The 16,163-nt window shown below is 35.6% G+C and overlaps 1 protein-coding gene across 2 annotated transcripts in view; it reads right to left on the reverse strand.

The window, feature by feature from the left end:
• LOC125675692 (tubulin--tyrosine ligase-like protein 12) overlaps positions 1–16,148 on the reverse strand; it is a 19,805-nt gene extending 3,657 nt beyond the window's left edge. The window contains exons 1-10 of one of the 2 annotated variants that reach the window (XM_056160470.1): positions 15,961–16,148; positions 11,257–11,363; positions 10,450–10,614; positions 10,303–10,339; positions 9,960–10,119; positions 7,011–7,144; positions 5,487–5,677; positions 4,375–4,581; positions 3,506–3,769; positions 20–104 (exon numbers count right to left, since the gene is read on the reverse strand). In XM_056160470.1, the coding sequence (XP_056016445.1) occupies positions 20–104; positions 3,506–3,769; positions 4,375–4,581; positions 5,487–5,677; positions 7,011–7,144; positions 9,960–10,119; positions 10,303–10,339; positions 10,450–10,614; positions 11,257–11,363; positions 15,961–16,119 (1,509 nt within the window). In that variant the 5' untranslated portion in view covers positions 16,120–16,148. The remainder of the gene's footprint in view (positions 1–19; positions 105–3,505; positions 3,770–4,374; positions 4,582–5,486; positions 5,678–7,010; positions 7,145–9,959; positions 10,120–10,302; positions 10,340–10,449; positions 10,615–11,256; positions 11,364–15,960) is intronic. The other variant, XM_048913477.2, reaches the window with a different exon arrangement.
• Positions 16,149–16,163: the final 15 nt, after the last annotated feature.

Consider the following 16,163-nt stretch of genomic DNA (forward strand, 5'->3'; position numbering starts at 1 on the left):
AACTCTAAATCATTCTTACCTGTTTTAATTTTTGTCCCTCATCAACATAATTCATCACTGTAAAATGTTTCTCGTAGTCATCAAAGTGATCTAACGAAAAAGGCCTACAAAAATATTGATATGAAATACAAGTTTTAAATTTCTCTGCTCTGATCCACAAGTTAAGTGTTAATCATTACATGTTTTACCAATTCAAGCATCCTTATAGTGATACCCTGACTATAACATGATAAAGTGAAATCCATTTCTCCAAAAGAACATAGTAAGAACAAGCTGTGTTACCATCATAAAAGTTTAATCCTACAGATATCTTTAAAATCTTAATGTGCCTACCGTTTGTTAGTCAGTAGAAAGCAGAACAGGGTATCAACATTTGTCAGTTGGTAGAAAGCAGAACAGGGTATCAACATTTGTCAGTTGGTAGAAAGCAGAACAGGGTATCAACATTTGTCAGTTGGTAGAAAGCAGAACAGGGTATCAATATTTATCAGTTTAGTAGAAAGCAGAACAGGGTATCAACATTTGTCAGTCAGTAGAAAGCAGAACAGGGTATCAACATTTGTCAGTCAGTAGAAAGCAGAACAGGGTATCAACATTTGTCAGAATTGTGTTTTGAAAACAAAACCTGCACTATAATTAAAAACAGACTATCCTAATACCCCAATATGATGATTCCTACATAAAAACTCTTCTAAAAAAATTAGCTGGGGTGTATAAAGCAGATGTTTTGTCGAGTTCCAGCACAAAACACATTAGTGAAACTTTAAAGGGTAGACATGATTTTTGATCGATTGAAACTGACAGTTTTTTGTTATAGAAATGAAGATCTTTTATAAACAAATCAATTTATAGTGAGAGCAAACACAAAGAAGAAATACCAGAAAATTTACATTGTACAAGCTTTTTCTCGGTTCAGTTAAGCCTTCCCGAGAACAATTACAGTGCTGTATATAAATGTACCTCACTGCACTTCGCACCATATGACGTCACAATAAAAAAGTATGTCACAATGTACAAGTTCTTGTAGTTTTATCGCGGGGAAAATGTCATAATTCACTTTTCCATGATGTCATTAGCAACGGCTGTTGTACCGTATATACTCGCCTATAAGTCGGATTTTTGGGAGTAAATTTTGAGTCCAAAACTCTATGTCCGACTTATAGGCGCGTCCTAAGAAGATTGGTATTTTTCTGGGCGGCGTAATGTATAGTGGTTTTTTTTAAAACAACTCCGACAATTATCATGGACTACCACACAAATGATTATTGTTCCCAAATATCTAGACATATTGTATTGTTTAAGTATTTTAAAATTATGCATAAAGTACAAGTATTTACATATTTTTATCTAGTTAAAAATTATTTACATACACATGTACCGGTAACTAATACTTTCAATTCAACTAATCTATCGTTTATCGGTAAAATTGAATTACGAACCCGATTTAATATTGAAATATTCATATGTATACCGGCTGAAATATATTTCATAAAAGATTGAATATTGTTAACAGATAATTTAGATCATCATTCTTGACTCTTAAAAAATCTATTGTTGATACAATGAATTTTACCTGAATCCCACAATAACAGTTTTCGCGAGGCGCGTGCCACTAAGTAAACATGGTGTCAGGTACTGGTAATTAGGAGACCATAATTCCTTAGGTAAATCATTGCCCATCATAGATCAAGGGTTGCGTTTAAACCCCAAACAGATAAGGTTTGGATATTGAGCACCTCATAATTATTAATTTCTCAAAATATTTTTTGAAACATAGGTAAAAACAATAGAGCATTGACTTGAAATTGTCAACCGATTCTGACAAAAATTTGTACCGACTTATAAGCGGGTCAATGGCAAATTCCTACAAAATAACCTTAAAAATACAACCGACTTATAGGCGAGTATATACGATATGTTGTTATTTACTACCGTTATCATACGTGAAAAATTTTCTTGTCAAATGCTTATCATATAATCATATATTATTTCTTTTAAATAACAAATCACTCTGCATTTATCATATATCATTTGCGCGAAGGTGATGTTCATTTTATATTGTTACCTTGAAATTGCCCCTATATCATCTCCCGATTCCGATTAGCACTGCCTTTAATTTACATAATTATTGCGACCAGCTGCAGTAAATGTAAAAGTGCAACGATGTACAGTGTATGGTGGTGATCGAAGTTTATATATTTATATTCTCATTATATTGATATATCAGAAAAGTGTTGGGAACAACTTCTGACACAAAAAGAACCCTTTTCCACATCTGATAATCTCTTGCATACTCTCGAAAATTAAAAAGTGTGCTGCATTAGATGCATTTCAAACTTCCTTCCTTTTATCGGAGAACTTACTCAAGACTTTTCAGTTAATGTAAAGTAGGTTTCGTTTTTCAATATAAAAAGGGTCGGCCTGCATGTAACCGATATCGTTGCACTTTCGCGATTATTACAATCATTTTTGTTGGTTCTAAATATACCGGGCCTCCGTGGCCGAGTGGTTAGAGCATCGCGCTCAAAATCACACGGCCTCTCACCTTTGTCGGCGCGGGTTTGAATCCCGCTCGTGCCGTTATGTGAGAAAGTTTCCCAGTTTACTTTCAGAAGGTCAGTGGTCTCTTCCCAGGTACGTTGTATCTGGGTTCTCTCTTCCACCAATAAAAAACTGGGCGCCACCAGATAACTGAAAAATTGTTGAGTGTGGCGGAAAACATCAATCAATCAATCAAAATATAATGTCACATGATAGTCTCGTGATAATAAACATATGCCTCGATGAAAATGTATGGAAGCCTACTACGTATCGGTTTAAACGTTGATTCGTCCTCGGATATTTTTCATTAAATATTATCCATATAAAACACTTAAGACTATTTTATGTATGTATTTTACTATATTTTTGTATGGGACGTCTTAATTCAATTGAGTTACACCCAAGCCATAAATTTTAGCATCAAATTGATGTTGAGTACACGACATGTAAACATAAGCAGGGCTCACACCTTGTTTTGAAAATGAAAAGTTTAGATGTCTCAAAGACATCTTTGCACCAGGTTTAGATATTTAGTTTTCTTTTTTGCTGTTTTACAAGAATCAAATACTGTGTAAGTGGTATTTTTAGCGAGACACTTTAGCAATTTTTTCATGAATGATGGGTATATAAATTTTGCCAGAGCTAATTTTAGCGACTTTATAACTCCAAGAAAGATAGCTATTACCCCTGATATGGAATGAATATTAGCGATATTCAATTTTAGAGATCCTAACACTGTCGCTAATAATGCAAAAATCAAATCCTCGCTAAATATTCTACTTATATGGTACTATCATATTACTGATTAAATATACATGTAATTTTTTGTACCCAAATCATGTCCATGCCCCTTTAATATCCACAGCATTTCAGATGTTCAGTGGCTTTCAATTGTGTCTCCTACTGCTAAACATGTACACCACATGTCTTATCTAAAAAAAAATTAGACAAAGAAATTTCATACCTGTTTGCAAATCGGAGCCAAAACACTCTATAAACATAAAGTTTCAGCGGAGTCACGCTGGACAGCAGCACTATGTAGCGGATGTCGAATTTGACATTGCCGATGTCCTCTCTCATAAACAGAACTGGATCGTGTACATATTTACAGGCGATCTTTGGCCCGCTGTCCGGCAGTCTGATGATGTAATCCAGGTTATTTGTGACGTGCATGTCTAGACCTCTGGCCAGATTCCAAGGTTTGCATATCCAGTGGTTGTCAAGAGCTCTGCAATGTAATTAGACAACACTTGTATATTCATGTCAATGCTGTATTTTGTACAGCTAACATAAATGTTCTTATTCCTTTTGCATCTACCAAATATGTACATGTACCACATTTAAACAAGATTACCTCCATCCCTCAGGTTGATATGGGTTCACTAGGGCTGATATGACATATGAAATGGATTTCAGCATGTAATATTCTCATTTATAGAGGATAAGTGTATATCTAATATTCGACAACTGACTAGTACCTGGGGAATAACTACACTGTATTGTTAAAAACAGATCCAAAGGGCATTTGAAAATCTCGACATATCAATATGACATGAATGGCCCATCTGGTTGAAAAGCAGAGTCCCGAAAATACAACTATAGTCAAACTTTTTTCTTTCGAACTTGATGGGGCCGAGATATCTAAGGGTTTGAGATAATGAGGTTAAAATACATAAAGAAATATAGTTGGGACTTCCAACTCACTTCAACATACCCATACCGAAGTTCAACCGCACATGTATAATGAAAGGATGGCCGAACAAAAGGGAAGAGCACAATATGCCCTGGCCATTTTATGGTGGGGGTATAAAAGTTCTCATCAAGTGTCCTTACCTTTTCTCCCTCTGCTGAAAGTAAGAAACAAATTGTGTAATTTCAGTTTCCAAATTGTAGGTGACTGGAAGCCATTTTGGATTCCTCTCCAATGTGTCTGGATCTTCTTTGCCGTCCCCTGCTCGCCGCGAGACAACCGCCAGGAGGTCCTTTACAGTCACCACCCTCTCAAAGGGAAACTGGTTCACGCATTTATCTGGGTATTTGCTGCAAAATTTGTACCACAGTGGATTTATCACATAGTCAATTGCTTTTAAATGAAATCAAATACAAAATATGACAGAGTCTCCCTAAAGGATGGAAAAATAAATATTATATCAGCTCTCAATTAAGACTACATTTCCATTAACTGAATATGTGATCAGGCTTTTATATATAACATGTGCATCTGATAAACGACAGGCACACAGCTACATACAAACATATTTTAACATTTTGTAGAATATAAATTGCCACGTTTCTGCTCATTCGACCAACCCTAAATTAGACTCTCTTACCCTACAATTTTTTATGACAAACAAGTGATTAATGAATATTTGAATTTCCAATGTTTTTGCCTTTGATATATGATATCCATTTCTTTGTGAATGTGTTGTAGCTGTAAACAATGCATGTATGAATAACAATAAATACAGGACGTCTATTTTAACAGCTGGGAATTCCAATAGATATGAAAGTAAAATGTAAATATAAGAAATGTTTCATTTTTTAAAATACATGAGGGTATGAACTGCAATGCTTCATTTTGCCATATTTTCCATGAAGGATGTTGGAGCTTCATGAAGGCTGCCAGTTTCAAGGGTATTTACAAAAATGAAGTTTCTTTCTTTAATAAATATTGTTATGGAGCTGGCACTTAAACTTACTTCAGAGGTAGAATTAAGACTGAAAATGATCCCCTCATGCTTAACATACATGTATAGTATACCTGTAAAGAATTTATCATCAGAATGTTTCTGTGTGTACTTTGAAAATAAAGTCTGAGGAAAAATTGAATGTATATTATATCCTACCTCCTCTAATTTTGTTGCATGTTAACCTAACATTGAACTCCTTTGTATATGTACTATATAAAGATTCCCCTCCCTACCCTACATGGTTTTTTTACTTACTCATATTCTTTGAAGTGTTTCTGTATGAATATAATATCTGCTTCTTCCATTGTTTCCACAATATCAAATCTATTGTCTGTGAGAAACTGGTGGAAACTCATATATTTCAGGTAAACTTTGGGGTTCCTGTCGCGTGGAAGTCTTCCATATTTAATGTCAGAGTCTGCAAAACTTTCCAGTTTAATAAACGACTGAAAATAACAAGAGGATACACCTCAAGTCCTGCCCAAATAACAACATATATACTGACGTGCAAAAGATACGAAACCTGCAATTTTCTATAATTTCTAATTATTTGATTTTAATAAATCATTAAATTTTGACAATAGAAGATACATTTCTGTTCTGTTTGATAACACACTAAATTTAGAGTATGCCATCATCACTTCGGCAAAAAATATCGTTTAGGTGAAGGTAATCATGCCACATGACATCTGGCATTGTCCTGTTGAAAAATTAAATTGTGCTGACAGACAAACAAAATGGCACAATGACAGGTTACAGAACAGTGTCACTGTTCCGATGAGCTGTCAAATTGTCTTCAATGATGACCAAGTGGGTTTTGCAGCCACTACAAATGTTGCCCGACACCATATTGCTACCACCATTAAACCTGTCACACTCCACTATGTAGTTATTGATCTAACTTTCACACTATGATAAAAAAAAAAACACCCTGAGATCCATAATAAGAGTAAAGCATAAATCTTTTCTCATCACAGATGAGTGCATAAAGCCAACTTTGCCTAGCAAACACATTTGGACGATGAAGTTTGAAGTCAAGTTGGTGACAATTAAAGACCAAAACACAGGTTCTTGGCTTATTTTTGAATTATGTGTCCCTGGTGTCTTATTTGCAGGATTTTGGGCCGCTCTAAACGGGCTGGACAAGTGCTGCAACCTCATGAAATGATCCTGACAAGGCGTAGCCTTCAGCTGGTCAGTTTGAGGGTGGTTGACAGTTGCACCAGTCAGTCTAAGGTGTTTGTAGAGACGCCCTATTGCGCTTTTGCGGACATTCAGTCTCAGAGCTCTTGCCCCAAACTTTGGGTGTTTCCAGCCAACAGTAACTGCACTGCCCTTATGCGCACATCGTTAGGTAGCCTAGACATCCTTTATGCAATATGAGAAATTTAAATGTAAGACTATTCTGACCAGATACCTGAAGGATAACAAACAGGTCCGAGACACATGAAATGCTGTCATGTGTATCCGTGCATGTGCTACTCAGGATGCATTTTGATGTCTTGCTAACACAAGAACGCAAAGTTCAATCATCCATACATTGCTTGGGAATGTTTATAATATCCAACAATTCAAAATTTCTAACAATAAATTATCAATATTAAAAATCATTGCATATTGTTGAGTTTCTTTTGCATGTCAGTATATGTTATTTCCAATATCAATCTGTTAACATTCATCATTATTTCCACCATCATCAACAAGAGAGCATAAATGACAAACATTTAACCTAACATTATTTTTCATTTGCTCTCTTTAGCATGAAAATTAAAACCTCACCCTGAAAAAAGAAATGTCTGGTTCTTTCTGAGAGTAGTCAACTGCAGTCAAATCAGAGGGAACCCAAGGAATCAACCTGGCTTTTCTTGTTTCTGGATTTTGTACACTTGGTAAAAAATCTCTTGTGATTTCATCTAAATTTCACAATAATATCAAATGCTATAAAATGAAAGTGTTTTGATGACTTTGAATACAAATACAATCTGATTAAACCAGATCTTTGATCCGCTCCAATATTCTGATGTTCCTAATACAGAGATCTGAAGACATTCTGTAAAGGGTCACATCAGCATGCACTAGGGTCATCCAATCAAATGCTTCTACAAGAACCAATCAAACCTATTCTGTGTGTTGAATTCAACATTTACGGTTCCTTTGGAAGTCATTATCCGAACACTTCGGGATCCACTGTCACTTATTCCTACCGCCAACAATTTTGCCAGCGACAATTTAATTGGTTTATCTAAAGTTCATCCTGATGTGCTCCTAAACAGGATGTCTTCAGATCTTTGTATTAGCGACAGAAGATCGAAGCAGATCAAAGATCTGGTTTAAAGCAGACTGAATACAAATACATTGCTGCAACATTCATCATCCAAGACTTATCGTTACTGTTAAAGAAACATGGACACGATTTGAGCTGAAAATTTTCAAATTTTATTTTTTGATTTTTAATGTTTAGAATGCTTATCTACAGTATTACTAATGATCAGCAAAAATTTGAATGTCAGTACTCAAGGTACATGGGAGATAGAAAGGTCACAAGTCCTTGTTATGTAAACAGCTCTTGCCATGTTTTTGTTTACATAGGTTAAATAAACTAGTAAAAGTTTCGTTTAGAGCAGACTTTTTCAATTCATATGTGAATTCTTAACACAATTAGATATTTTCTACTGTTTGGCACATCTAATTTTGTTATAAACACACTATTTTCTATTAAACAGTCTAATGCAAACAAAAACATGGAAAGAGTCTAATGCTGTTTACGTAACAAAGATTTGAGTGCTGTATCTCACTTGTAACTCTAGCTGCAATAATGTAGCCCTATCCAATTTTTTTTATTCTGACGTTTTCGGGATAGGGCTACAATTCCATAGGATCTCCGTAATGGTGCAAAATAATTTTATGAATAACCGATAATAAACTCTGTGTATTAGTCCCAAATGTTGTTTACACCAAAAGGAGTACCAACTTTGTGCTCGGGCACGTCTAATAAAGGTGTTTTTCATTAAATATAATGTACAGCATGCAAAATTCTTCGTCTGCTCCGCCATGCTTGTTATCGCGAGATCTCGTAGATGGATCTAATGAAAAACCTAAATTGACAATCAGCGCGAAAATGTAGTTACTCGAGTCACTTCGTCAAAGAAAGGAAAATCATACTGTTGCAGAAAGAATTTACACTCTACTATTCGGTTTTTAACTTGATATTAAATTCAAACCTTTTCAATACCGACGAATTAGCTTTCGCCTCCATACTTGTCCATTGATGTAAATATTACCTTATATGGCATATGCAAATGACTTGACAATCGGAAGTTGAAACTTCAGTACATCAAACATGGCGCACAAATATGAATCGAGAAATTGGAATTTATCGAAATTGTTGAAAACGGTAGAATAGAGCCTCACAAATCTTAAGTTGCAGGTTGTAAATTTATATATTGACTAAGAAACATAGAATATCATTTTATTTACTTAAAGAAAGTCAGGAAATGTTTAGAATGAGCGCAAATGTTGCGGGAGTGAATCACTCCCGCATTTGCACCATTACGGAGATCCTAAGGAGTTGTAGCCCTCTCCCTAAAAAAAAAACAAAAAAAAAAACAAGAGGTACTGTGAGCAATGCTCACTAAGAATACCCCCCGCTTACCCCAATCTCCCAAAGGGTGTTGGTAATAGGTATAAACTACCTCTTTTCTGAGTGTAAAAAACAAATGGCATGGCAAACCGAACCATATTGCTACTTCGATGTCCAGTGCGCGTGACCTTTGACCTTTTGACCCCAAAATCGATAGGGAACATCTTCATCCCATGGGTAGTCCATATGTATGATATGGTGACTGTAGGTGGAAAGGCTAACGCTTTAGAGCCCGGAAACCATATTGCTACTTCGATGTCCAGTGCGCTTGACCTTTGACCTTTTGACCCCAAAATCAATAGGGAACATCTTCATCCCATGGGTAGTCCATATGTATGATATGGTGACTGTAGGTGGAAAGGATAACGCTTTAGAGCCCGGAAACCACATTGCTACTTCGATGTCCAGTGCGCTTGACCTTTGACCTTTTGACCCCAAAATCAATAGGGAACATCTTCATCCCATGGGTAGTCCATATGTATGATATGGTGACTGTAGGTGGAAAGGATAACGCTTTAGAGCCCGGAAACCATATTGCTACTTCGATGTCCAGTGCGCTTGACCTTTGACCTTTTGACCCCAAAATCGATAGGGAACATCTTCATCCCATGGGTAGTCCATATGTATGATATGGTGACGGTAGGTGGAAAGGATAATGCTTTAGAGTCCGGAAACCATTGCGTCTACAGACGGTCGGACGGACGGACAGACGGACAACCCGATTCCAGTATACCCCCCCCCCCCCCCCCCCCCCCCACAACTTGTTGCGGGGGGTATAAAAATTAAATCAGAGAGGGCTACATTATTGCAGCTATTGTAACTCCACAACTGATACTCAAATTTTGGTTGACCATTAGAAATACTTTATTTAAGCATTGTAAACAATAAAAATGGAAAAATAAAATAAAATTTGAAAATTTTCAGCTCAAATCGTGTCCATGTCCCTTTAAAATTTCTACAGCAAATGTTTTAAATTGCCTATCTATTAAGTAAAAGGCTGTTATAAAATTCAAGAACTTGGAGAAAAGGGTTAATCAACTACCCATTCTTACGAATGTACACAGTGAACTGAAATTACAAATGCTCACCATTCTCTTTGAGGTCCTTTAAGGGCCACATGAGTGTAAAGGAGATCTGAAGAGGCCCAAAGTAAAATGGGCACATCCTCACTGTGGGAGAATTTGAGTGCTGGACTCGCGAGCCAAACTCGTCCATGATGTACCATATTGGCATTGACTCATCTGATCCCTGAAAACAATGTGTTTCACACAAATCTCATTCATGATTGCAGAATTTAACATAATGAATGGAGACAGGCATTTCATTCACGCTAATAAAAGTTTACATCGAAAAACAGGAATGCACCACAGCCACATGCAAAGTAAAAGAAATCAGAAAGTTACGTCCACTATCAGATTATTGAATACTTACAAATTCCGCATTTCCGATACTGTAGGTCTGGTTAAACCTGCAAAAAGTAGTATAGAACTATGTTTATAATGTACATGTACAACAGTTACACATATTTTAAAATGTTTTAAGACGTTTCACTGTTTTCTAAAAATGACAATCACATACTTCCACATTTGCTGCAGAACGTCCTCAATGACCTCTTCCTTTGACCTCCCCTCTGACAGGATGTCCATGAGAGCTGCCATCCTTTCCAAAAGGCCAGGAATCTGTTCAAGCTGTGGCCGGCAGTCAGACACTCTGTAGGTCCATGCATGATCGACCAGGAATATACTGTTATAGTGAAATAATGCACATTAAAATTTCATGATACACTGCATACACTTATGGAAACATGATGTCATGATTTATACGTAACTGTACATATTTCACTCATACTTCAGTGACTAAATAACTTACTTTAAGAGTTGGTCTTCATGTTATTTCAAATATAAATATTTACATAGTCTACATTCCCATTGATTTTGCCTTTGATATCTTTACAAATTGTAATGTTAACCATTTCCTTATGAATGCGTTGCAGTTGTGAACTATGTGCGTATGATTCTTGATAAATATTAAGCACATTTATTTTAATGGCTGGGATGACTTCGACAGAAATGAAAGTGGAAAGTAAAAATAAAAATTTACATTTTAAAAATACATGAGGGTATGAACTGCAACATTTCACACCAGCATACTCTTCGTGTAGTGCTAACCTCATATTTTCAAAAATGAAATTCATTTCTTACAAAATAAGAGCGTTAGATACATGGCCTTCTAGTAAGCTGTAGGTAGTAGGTTAATCCAGGCTGATTGTTATAGCACTGGGCTGTTTCCATCCTCAGCAAAAGCAAATCACCCTCAATGTTATATCTGATACATAGTTAGGACCTATATTTCTGACCAGCAATGTAAGACTCATGCTGTTATTACCTGTTTGGGTGTTTGCTCTCCAAGGCTTTAGTTGCTACCACTTTCCACTTATTTTCATTTTCACTCTGTACACAGAGGATCCGGAAGAATTCACCGGCATCAAACGTCTGCAACAACAGATACGAAGAAAACATGCATTCTCCACAGTAACACCATACAGAGAGTTTTCAAAAGTAGGTCAAAACCCTGAGGTCAAGGTCACAAAGTTAATAATTTTGATAGAAGCCTACCAAAAGAAAGGTCTTGTCACATGTAAAATATCAAAACCCTATCACCATTCATTCAAAAGTTATGGCCAATGTTTAACCTTTTGTGGCCAAACAGACAGACCAAAAACTATATGCCCCCGAATCTCCAATTATGGGGGCATAAAAATGTATGCTACCTTTTTATCTTTATTTGAGCTCATCTTCAGATACAGATATCTGCTTTTTACATCAACTTAAAAAATCATGTTTTCCTGTTCCAGTTAGCATTCTCAAGTTATGCTAAATTGTAAATCAATATTATAGCAGAACAAAAACATGTTTAGAGTAAGTGCAGTTAATAAATGGGATATGTAAATGGAGTGTTTTTGTTGTAATCAAAGGACCTAATCTCAGCATCAGTCAAAATATCACAGCCAAACTGAATTCCATCAAGACTATACAATATTCTTTAATGTATTTCCAATTATGAACCCTGAGAGGCATATAAATTAACAATCACAATGACATCAGTCAAAATATCAGACAACTGAATTTCATCAAGATTATACATTAATATTCTTTATTTTCAGTTATGGACCCCAAGAAGCATATAAATTGACGGCAATGATGAATCATGATGCCATCAGACAAAATATTCCTGACAAGTACAATGGTTGAGATTATATATGGTCCACTGATAGCAGCAGTACCATTTTTAAAGAAAAATTTACATGGTGTGCATACACTTGTGCAAGTCATTAAAGGACACAATGCATGTTTCTAAACCTTTTCATTTGTTCAGCAAAATAAATTCTTTTTATGCCTAAAACTACTTTAAATGTGTTTTAAATGAAATATTTTGCGTAGTTTTTGAGTTTGAAAGCGATGAAATTCAAATCTTGCGATATGCATATTTACTATCGCTATTTTACGCGCCATTATGTGTGACGTCATATGCGCCCTCGAGTTTGAAAACATCTATTAGCCATTTCATACACAGATTAGATTTAATCAACAAAAAACTAATTATCACGTTAACGGCTTGTACATAATACTGCATTAAGATGTTTTGTGCTGTGCTCAGGTGTACTAGTTGTCAGTAGAAAGGATTTAGACTGAGTATTTTTCTATTTTTCGAAGGAAGGTATGAGAAGAAAGACGTGAATAATTTTTTGTTGGAGCAAGAACTTTACATTAAAAACAAACATCCAGTCACCTTTTCAAAAACCGCTTGGACAGAGACCCTGATAAACTGCGAGAAAATGGATATATGGAAGCTATAAGCACTGGTAGGCACTATAAGCACTGGTAGGCCTGCAGTTTTTGTATGGAAGATTTTGCAATTTGGACAGAATCAGATGTTTGAGCAGGTGGGGTTGACTGTAAAGCCAAACATAGATATGTTTTTTAAATTTTAGACTGACTAGGGTCAGAAGCTACAAGTTTAGTGTCAAAATAAAATGGGGTGCATAGTCTTATGAGATTAGCATTTTTATACTGTTGCGCACTGAACTTCAAAGAAAATTATTTATTAAAATTGCTATGTCCATATCAATGGTGACCGACCACATTGTTTATGAAATATTCGAACTAAAATCAAACACATCAAAATCTTGTAATCAACGAGTTTGGTCGCAAAAACAAACAATTGATGTATTCATATATACATTATACACAATAATACGGCCAATTTAATTACCGGTCGGTTCTCTGGTTAAGAATTGACATTAATGTGGAGATGATAACACGATAATGAATAAGACTTTAAATGTTAAACAATTGACCACAGCAGGGTAAACAGCTGTCCGATGTACTTTATTACATAATCACCGACTTTTTTGCAGCCATAAATTACCTGAGCCTGTGACCAGCTCTGTGTGTACTGGAGCGACACGAGATTTCCGCTCGCACGCGTTGACTGAATAAACAGATTTTGACTGCATAAACAAACAGGCGATAATGTGTCACTGACAAAGGATTTAAAATACAATTTATTGCAAAAAGGGATTTTCGCCACTTTCAATTTTTTTTCGCCATTTTTGAAAAAAATTCGCCATTGGCGAAAATGGCGAAGCCCAGCTCGAGCACTGGCGCATGTGACGTCACTGTACCACGTGACTACCTATCTAATTAATGAGACTTTTGTGAAATCGGGGCTTAGATTTATTGTGGTTAATTATCGCAAAATTTTGGCGAACAAACTATTAGAATTAATTACTACAAGCATAAAGAAGACAAAATGCATGTAATTTTGTATACTGTGAAAACATGAGATGTGTCCTTTAAATCTTCAGGTTAGGCAGATATACATGGTAATACTGTACATGATTTGATTTGAACATATTTCATTGTAATACTATACATATACTTATTTTAGCAGGATTCAAATTTTAGCAGCTTTGATGGAAGCAAGAGTACTAATTCATGGTTGCGCTACATTATGAAAATCTCTATTCATCCATTCTCAAAAGCAGAACAAGCACTTAAGGCCAGATGATATAAACAAATTTTTCTACCTTTAGCACTGAAGAGTTCCCATGGTAAAAAAATACTTTGGTTGGTTTTGGTTTTCTCATTCATAGTTGTTTGGAACTCTTCTGTGTTTTAAGAGCAGGAAAGGGGGTCAGTAAACAATGTAAACAATTGTGATGCCAGAATCATTCAGGAAAAAATCAGGAAAAATTATTAGTAAAAAACGTCATCAAAGGTTACAGAATGCTAAGAAAGGTTATGCATTATCCCTTGGACGTAAGATAGTGAATGTTGATGCCAATAACAACGTGGTGATCGAGGAGAAGTTGGATGAATCAAGAAAAAATTGTTCGTCTGGTGATAATTCACAAGAATGCCTAGGAAATGAAGAAACGTATCCACCTGATGCATCAGAGAGTGAGGAATCGGAAGAAGAGCATGAGAAGATGATTTGTTGGAGACGAGTTGTGGAACTTGGAATTCTAGTGGACAATTTGGAAAAAGGTTGTGCTGCGTGTGGTAGGGCCAAAAAAAAAAGATAGTTTGTTTCCCCTCGCCCGACCGACCCAGTGAAATTCCCGCCGACCCAAAAGTTTTTATTCATATTTTTCAGCGACATTTTTTTTTATTAGAGACAACCATCAACAAAATGACAAATATTAACAAACAATTACACTTCTACAGGTCACCTATTAAAGGTATTCACTGATTGGTTTAAAGCATACTACCTTGTAGTATGTTTTAGTATATTGCCATGGAAATTTAGTACAAAAAATATTGTTGTAGAAAAAAAAAACTTTTTACCTACCTACCTACCCATATGTGAAATTTAGGGTCGGGAGAGGGGAAACAAACATATTTTTAAATGTGGCCTAGACCACTAGATTTAACAACGCATAAGACATTGTGAGGACGAAAAACGGTATGGACTTGGATCATTGCTATATATAAGATGTCAGCAGGAAGCATGCAGTTATCTTTCTCCTGTTTCTACTGGGAAACGTGACATAATGCAGAAATTAATGTAAAATGGCACATCAAAGAGATCCTGTATTAGGCATTTCTTTACTTTTTTCAGAGATGAATAGCAAAGGAAAACCAAGAGTGACAAAAAAAACCCCCAAAAAACAAACAGTAAAATCATAAATGCTGTTGCAAATTATTTTCAGAAGTTGTAAAATTTTACTCTTATATTATGGGAGATAACTCTTCTTTGTCTTGAGAAAATCAGTCAATGTGATATTTACAATTTTGCTTCTACTCAGAAAATTCACCCCGTATGGTATATGATTTTTAAGTTTATATTACACTTTAAACATTAAGTCAACATATTATGAAGTTTATTTTAATTTGTAAACCTTTACTGAGGGTGCAATGTCCATATATGTAATTTTATTGAAGCAGCAATTGATATTTTCCAAGTGTAAAATTTGTAATGCATTAATATTTTACATGTTATGTTGTAAATCTAATATCAGTACACTCTGTTCTCCCTGACAACCATTTTTTGAGGTATAAAAAAGGTAAACAGATGAAGAATAAACTAATTTACCATAACTATTGTTTTGTACTTTTTTTGAAATATGGAAAATATTTCACTCTCCAAGTCAAAGGGGAAAAGAATTCAAGGAATTATCCACTTTTATAAAAGAATGACATCATATAAAGTCTCTTCGAAAGAAAAAATTTGTTTGTATCATCTGCCCTTAATCATGATTATGTCAAATAGTAATTACTCTGAAAACAAGGGGCTATTTATATTTGGTCTTTTCTATCCCCAAGGAAAGACGAATATAAATAACCCCCTCGTTTACACAGAAATCAGTCAAATAGTAAATCATCACATCCCCGACTACATTCGCCAAATTTTAAATACGCCAAACTAAGTATACATCCAGTATATTAGAGTCATATCTATGGGGACAGGCACACTAGAAATACAAATCCTCAATACTGGCAACTGTCATTTCCCCTATGATAACGACAAAACACATTTCACTGTTCAGGTTTATAGGTCTATGCTCCTGCTGTTACGTAGCTTTACCTCTTTGCCCAGCTTTTCGAACAGTTTAGGCCAATAAAAATCAGGAACACCTGAACCTAAGAGTTGCGGTCCATGAATTTCTACAAATTGGTGATACCCATCACTCTGTTGCCCCGGTTCTTTGCCCTCCTGGGGCTCTTCTTTCGTGAGATGAGGCATGGTTTTGTTGACGGAAATGGAATTCTCGAAATTGTAGAGGTACG

Source organism: Ostrea edulis, chromosome 3 (assembly GCF_947568905.1).
Source record: "Ostrea edulis chromosome 3, xbOstEdul1.1, whole genome shotgun sequence".
Classification (NCBI taxonomy): domain Eukaryota; kingdom Metazoa; phylum Mollusca; class Bivalvia; order Ostreida; family Ostreidae; genus Ostrea; species Ostrea edulis.